At 38.4% G+C, this 7205-nt stretch overlaps 1 protein-coding gene across 1 annotated transcript; it reads right to left on the bottom strand.

Annotated features, from left to right (window-relative positions):
- Positions 1-600: 600 nt before the first annotated feature.
- insig1 (insulin induced gene 1) lies at positions 601-7003 on the bottom strand. The gene is made up of 6 exons (XM_048184783.1): positions 6805-7003; positions 6339-6678; positions 5602-5726; positions 4629-4795; positions 4270-4369; positions 601-2345 (listed from the first exon to the last, which is right to left on the bottom strand). Exons 2-6 carry the CDS (start codon positions 6670-6672, stop codon positions 2316-2318), a joined length of 756 nt encoding a protein of 251 aa, XP_048040740.1. The 5' UTR covers positions 6673-6678; positions 6805-7003; the 3' UTR covers positions 601-2315.
- Positions 7004-7205: the final 202 nt, after the last annotated feature.

Genomic DNA, 7205 nt, shown 5'->3' with positions numbered 1-7205 from the left:
AGAGATAGTGAGGGGAGAAGGATTTATGTGGACATGTTAATCAGTTTGATGACTTAACATTCTGGTATAAATACCTAATTAGTAATGTTTCAAATATAAAAATATGTTGAAAAATGTTTCTCAATCAGCTGCTCTGCTCAGTGGTGTGAGGAACAATGCAAAAAGCAACATTCAATGTACTTCTTAAAACAAGAACAGACATCTGGGCTAGAAGTTATTGGGTAATTTTTGTTTGACTTTTTGTGACCTAGATGTTTTGAAGATTAAAAAAAGAGGCACATAAAGGCTCATTTCTCAAGCTATTTTACACATTGTATAAAACAAGGTTATACAATTTACCATTTAAACCCAAACCACTGTTTATGGCACAATACTGTATAAAAGAAAATGTTTTATTTTAACATTTAATATTACAAACTAGTTCTGCCTGTTGTCTATGGTTGAATTAATGCTATTGACCATAACAGCTCAATGTATAACCAGCTTAAAAACTCAATGAAGGAACATTAAACAATTTGACGTTGTACTAATGAATAAAATGCACATACGTTTTTTTTTTATTAGCACGCAAGTCTCGAGAGTAAATGAAGAACTCAAAGATCATTGTACAACACAATTTTATTGAATTTCATTCATCATTGACCCTAAAACAGTATAAATGAACCAAAGTGTTAAAGACACACATGCACACTTGCTCCTCGAAACGCATTATTGCATTTCTCACTCCCCTTTAAATAAAGCTTTCATTCAGTATTACATCTCTCGTTCCCTGAAGCAGAGAGGTTCAGACAGAGCCTGTTACTCCTGAGAGCAACATTATATCATGGTTTTAAAACATTTCCCTCATGTTCTTCTTCTAACATTCTCAAAATACAGCACACAGTAATTTTGCTTAAAATGATTTTTTTTTTTTCTAACTTACTACTGCTAGTAAAGACAGAACAACATGACGTGGTTGTTGTTTTCAGAACAGTGGAAATGGTCATTGGTATCATTCGCAAGATTATCTTTTGTGCGTGACTTCTTTTAAAAACGAGTTTGCAGTCATACTACACCTTCACATATACATAAAAACAATGTGTTTATTGCTGGTTTGTTGCTATACTGCATATGAGTGGTTTGGGGTACCTTAACATTGTAAAAAGTAATAAATATGACAGAATACCAGGCTCAATAAAACTGATTGCACTTAATTTGCTAAGATCCCCAAACCTATACACTAGCCCGGTGATACCTCTCATATTAGCTATAGAAGCGGCTACAGGTGATAAGCAATACACAATAAATGAAGTACAAAGAAAAATAAAAGAAAAATTACTGTACTGGAGAAGAAGTGACAAAAGCACTTAATTCTATAATACAAAGGCAATCACAGATTGCAAACCTTCGAGGCCTTTCAATCTTTTGATTTGGAAACCTTTAAATGGACTTCATTACACCATTTCAAATGATTTTATGAGTTTACATAATACAAATTGGCATCCTTGATGTTTTAACTAATGTTTGATTCTTATTTTCAAGGTGCCACTTCATTTTGTGATAACTAATGTTTCTAGTTTTACTTTTGGTCTGCGTTAGCAACAAAGTATGATAAAAACATGATCGATTCAGTCAATATACTACAGTAACCAGTCGGCACAAATGTGATTGGCAAACCTTTCTCGAACTCATAATAACACTCAAGGTGGTCAGTCTGTATATGGGAGTCTCGCAGTGCTGCAGGTGTTTAAAAAAAAAAAAACTACAACAAATCCTATATAGACAGTACACAGACCTCTTTGGATATTTTTAGGTATTTCGCACAGTCTTGAATTTTTTCCCTTTGATTTCTCTTTCAGTTCTTCAGCACAAAATAAAACACAAAAACTTCCATGCCACCTTTTTTCCCTGGTCTTATCCATAGGACCAGCACACACACTCATTTGTATACACAAAGTTTCACCAATTTTCACCCTTTCACCTTCAGTGAAACTAGCTATGATTTTGTACAGTCCTATACTGGCAGTCCAGCAACCTGGTAATGAGACTTAAGTTTACCAGTAACACTACTGCAAGGAACTGTAACAATGATGACGCTGATGGATGCAATGAATGCCAGGGGATTCTTTTGGCTTTTCGAAGGTGCTGTTCATGGCACACCGGTCCAGCTCAGACCAACCCGCTCTCTTGTTTTCTTGTATCATTATAAAGAGGACAAAATTAAGAGCAGAAGTTATACTTGGACAGAAACCAGGGACACCCAATATAGAGTCTCAGTTTGCACGCCCTCTTTTTTGGCACTCTTCGAAGCTCATTTCATGACCTCTGACACCCGCTTAATCATTATGAGGCTTCTCAGTCGAGCCCTGTGGAAAAACAGACAGTCTGTTAATAAAGAAAATATAGTGTTTGCACATCTAGAATAGCCAAATAAATAAAAACAGCTTGATTTGCATTCTGTCCCTATTTTCATAGAATATAGAGACAGGCATAAACTGTATAGTGTGCAATACGTGCAGCAACTGAATTAATATAGTTAATTATTAGTCAGAGCAGTTGGGTTGTTTTCTAACTATTTAAATGTTACAGCACCCAAGTGTGCATTTAAAAAGCAATTCAAAATTGGTTTTGTCACAAAGCTGAATCCGGTCCCGTTAAAGCCCACTTGGCCCCTCAAAATTGTGACTATAATTACTAGTATGCACTATATGACAAGCACAAATTATACAAGGCTTGTGTGGAAAGGGAGCCCAGTAAAATATGATAGTCTCTCATAGGTCAACACTCTCTGGCATGCCTCACCCATGGGCAGCTGGCCAGCCTCCTAAGAAGAGCAATCTCTACGAAAACTAAATATTACTATATTTATTCATCCAAACAGTGTTTAGTTTAGTGCAAATGGTTTAAATGGTAATCATAATACAGTCTTCACAAATGTTTCAGTGGTGTGTTAATACATACAAATTTTAATTGGCCGAGAGTTATGTTCAAAAAATAGTCAGCTGAAGACATCACTACAAAATAGAGATGAACAGAAACTAAGGTTCTGGTTCAGTACATTCAGGTACATCTAGTACGGGAGTCCACTGCATCTCTCGACTGGCCACTTCATAAAGAAAGTTGAGAAAAATACCAGAAGAGAGCACTAATCCCAATTGGTCAAGCAAAATCAGCCGGTGCCAACTCAAAAACAAAAAACACCAAGTAACAACATGTAGAATGCACCACTTGGAGCCAGTAAAGCACTTTGTTTACCATCTCTCTGAACATTAGCATGAAAAACAAGTAGCGTAATCTGCTTTCACGCTCTTATTGAGAAAGACCGAGGTTATGTCAGCAAGACAAAGAGGCACAGCTGACTGAGAAGGCTTGGATGGGATGGCACAAACATGCCTCAGTCTACAATCAGCAACTAATTAAGATGTCCAGGCATGACGTTTCAGCCCAGGCACAAGATACAGCCCAGTCACTGGAAACTTAAAATGATCACTCTAAAAGGAATGCACCTGATAGATTTTTACACATTTAACCTTACACATTTCTAATTAATTTAGGATTGTTGTAAGAAAATGCAGCAAGACAATGAAGTAGTCTAAATCCTTAGTTTTCCCTGAGATCAGGTAAGTTTCCAAATCAAGCATGTTTTTTATTCTCTAACACAACATCCATAAAAGTTACAAGGCAAAATGCCAACCACTTTTCAGCTAACTCATGGGTCCGCAAAGAAATCCCATTTGGATAAAGTTCTGACCTTCATCAAATACAGTAACCAAAGCTAAATTTGTCATTGTGCTGCCTTTTATAAATGTTAAAAACTTGGATCCTAACTACATCTGAATCGGTTTAGGAAATCACAGAGGTCTTTTGTTAACAACTGTATCTCAAACGTTGTTAACAAAACTAATGTTGTCTAATAGTGCTTGAGGTTGTAGGTTAAATTGTATGTTAATGTTAAAACATTGAAATTGCTGTGTGTAATAACCTGGTTCTAAGTCTGGTCTTTGTTCCTAAAACATTCAAGATTTTTATGAGAAGAACTAAGCATTTACACTAAGTGCTGTGAATAGCCAAACCATTCCAGGATACTGAGTTTCACTTTTGCTTCTGTGGGTCTGCCCCATTTAAGTTTCATTTCATAAGACAAATGTGATCACTGGCCTAATACAAAGCACTCCAGGAAACTAAAGACAATACTTAATCTAACAAAAGTACTGTACATGAGTGATTTCATGGAATATGAAAGAGGAAACAAAAGGGTTGAAGCAGAAAGTATGAGGAAATGTTTCTTACCATAGCTAGCTGTCGGCCGATATTCCCTACTGTCACTCCACCAGAGAAGAATATACAAGGCAGCCATGAACGTACATACAAGAAGTCTGGAGACGTATACCTGAGAAACAAAGAATAAAGCTTTGAAACAACTAGCCAATAACCTTTAGCAACTGTTAAATCAAAGCTATTAGGAAACAAATGGCACATTGTTTTCAGACCAAAACACTTACAAAAATATCATATCTGATGATTGAACATGTTCTACAACTGCAAATCTAAATATGGAAGCGAGTCTGTGACTCAGCCGTTACTTGGTAATAGATGACACATGACAAAATGTTTTCCACTGCAATCTCAATGTGTCAGTCAGAACTTACTGGTAGATGCCATTGTAGACCAGCAGTTGAGCAATGAGAGTGGCTAGAAGAGCAGTGGTCAGCCCTAAACCAAAGCCACTCCTGGAACGATCAAACGTCCACCACAGGCCCAGAGACAGGGCAGCCAGAGTTAGTGAAAGCTGCACATTATTGGCAAAGTCTAGTTTCTGTGAGGTACTTTGAGTTAAGGAAATAGAAGTTAGTTCTAGGTGAGCACTTTCCTTGGGTTAATGTTAACAAATGTTTTGAGACTTGATTTGTCAAGTGCTTACTGGTATTTAAAGGAATCTGTTCTCTTAGTTTAAGTACAATAATAATACATATCTTTTTGACTTTAAAGGGATAGTTTACCCAAAAATGAAAATTCTATCATTTACTCACCCTCAAGTTGTTCAAAATCTGTATAATTTTCTTTGTTCTGTTGAACACAAAGGAAGATATTTTGAAGAATGTGTTAAACTGAACAGTTTTGTGGCACCAGTGACTTCCATAGTAGTTTTCTTTCCTACTATGGAAGTCAATGGTGCCCCAAAGTGGCCTGGTTACAAACTTTCTTACAAATATCTTCCTTTGTGTTCAACAGAACAAAGAAAATTATTCAAATTTTGAACAACTTGAGGGTGAGTAAATGATAGAATTTTCATTTTTGGGTGAACTATCCCTTTAAGGCTGGAATACAGTACACCACTTTTGCCTAGATTTTGGGGGAGGTTTATTGTGTCTAGAACAAAACGAAACTTGCAAGTCTGGTCATGCGTGATCATCAGTTGTTTAGTGTATGATGCCCAGTTTTTCCTCAGTAAACCTTTACAAAGTCAGCAAGGGTATGATGCAGAATGTTTTAAAACCAGTTTCAAAAACAGATTTTAAAAGTGGTGTGGTGTAATACAGCCTTAAACAAATCTCAAAACAGTTTAAAAGTTCTCATTGTCCACAACGTAGCAAATTTCATGAATGGCACTGGGAAGGATACAGCACTGGCGTGATTGATGCCCACAAAGACAGCAATGCAGCGCATCACGCTTGCCCACTCCCGTTTAAACTTGTGTGGCTCTCCAAGATGGCGATCCAAACAGGGGTACAACAGACCAACCACAGCTGAGGAAAGAAAAAGAAAAACAATGCTTTAAACAAAACTAATTCTCAAACAATGTGAGGGGAAAAAATAATCACATTTGAAGTCTAAAGTTAATTTTAATTAAATTAAATTTGTTTGACCAAATGTAAAAGTAGACATAAACTAAATCACATAAATTTCACAAGTTCACAAAAAGTCGTCTTTAAAGGGCATTTACTACTGAAAAGGATGTAGACTGTCCACATCACCACTCTGTGGACTGTGAGGAATGCAGGAGGAGGAGTCGAGCGTGACCGAATTATTTATTAATTTATGTTGCACACGACTTCCGTGTTTCTCTTTTCGGCTAAGTGGCATGTTCGGCGTACCAGCCAATGGCGTGCCTCCCTCGCAGCTCACCCGTTCTGAGCGCAGCCAATGAAAAAGCAGCACCCCAAGAATGAACCCAAATGCCGGCTGTTTCCAGGGCAGTACTAACCGATAGCGACAAAAGCCTAATGTCAACAAAACTGCCCCAACCACCAGTCAAGGGACTCTTACGTAATGTAAACACGATATCAAAAGGCCCACAGAAAGCAGACAATTTTTGTCCTATCGACACATGTAAAACAATACATTCGTTACTGACTTACCAGCAGCTGTGCCACAGCAGAGAGGAATCCACCAGGCGGAAGAAAACAGCGTGTCCAGCACTTCCTCTGGGAACAATGTAACATTTCTCTGGATCTGTAGCAAGTTTAACACCAAGGCGAGAACTACTCCAACGATAAACAACACAAGCCCCCGTCGAATTAAATTAGCGGACTGGAGGCTGTGCAGAGAGCCGTAAGCGTGGCTCAGCACTGAGGTTATGATGGACATCATTTCACCCGTTTTACAAACAATCCAGCTGGCGCTTGACAGGTCCTTCGTCTTCACACTGGTTGAACAGGAGCAGCTCCAGCAGTGATCCTCTAGTCTTGGCATTTGGCACTGTGAGAACCAAAAACGTTCAAAGAAATGTTATAATAATTGTGAAAGCCAAGCTGCTACGCTGCAAATACTTAAACAGCCCTAAAGACAAACTGTTGTCTGGAAGTATGTGCTATGAAAACCCACCTTAATCCTTAGGCAGTGTCTTCGTCTTAAGAGCAACCCGACTGAGCCTTTTAAAACTATTTTTTGCAAAACGCGAGGCTAACGAAAGATGATTTCAGATGTGTTGTTTGGTCACATCATCTCTTGGCGAAAAGCTGCTGCCTTTTTCTTCCCACAGTACATTACAATACTGCTGCACGCGCGCTTCCTCTGCAGAAAACAAGCGCGGTCATGTCTGGTGAGTCGCGCTGGCCAATCAGAGAGCGGCGGGCCATATGACGCGAACGCACGCCACCTCCCTCTCACGGACACGCGTTGTTGATGTTCACTGCCGTCAGCTGTTCGTTCGGGGGAACGGGTGTGTGAACGTGATGACAAAGAGTCATGCAAAGTTTTAAACTTCTGGATTGGCGAAAGGTTTA

This window comes from Megalobrama amblycephala, linkage group LG3 (genome assembly GCF_018812025.1).
Source record: "Megalobrama amblycephala isolate DHTTF-2021 linkage group LG3, ASM1881202v1, whole genome shotgun sequence".
NCBI lineage: Eukaryota > Metazoa > Chordata > Actinopteri > Cypriniformes > Xenocyprididae > Megalobrama > Megalobrama amblycephala.
This window is presented reverse-complemented; position numbering and strand designations above follow the sequence as displayed.

Bases quoted from the DNA above. Each gene is read 5' to 3' on its own strand.
- insig1 (XM_048184783.1), bottom strand. From the start codon at position 6,672: ATGCCAAGACTAGAGGATCACTGCTGGAGCTGCTCCTGTTCAACCAGT. The intron at 5,727-6,338 runs GTAAGTCAGTAA...TTCTTTCCTCAG, and splicing joins CTGCTGTGGCACAGCTGCTG to CTGTGGTTGGTCTGTTGTAC. The intron at 4,796-5,601 runs GTATCCTTCCCA...AGTACCTCACAG, and splicing joins GCATCAATCACGCCAGTGCT to AAACTAGACTTTGCCAATAA.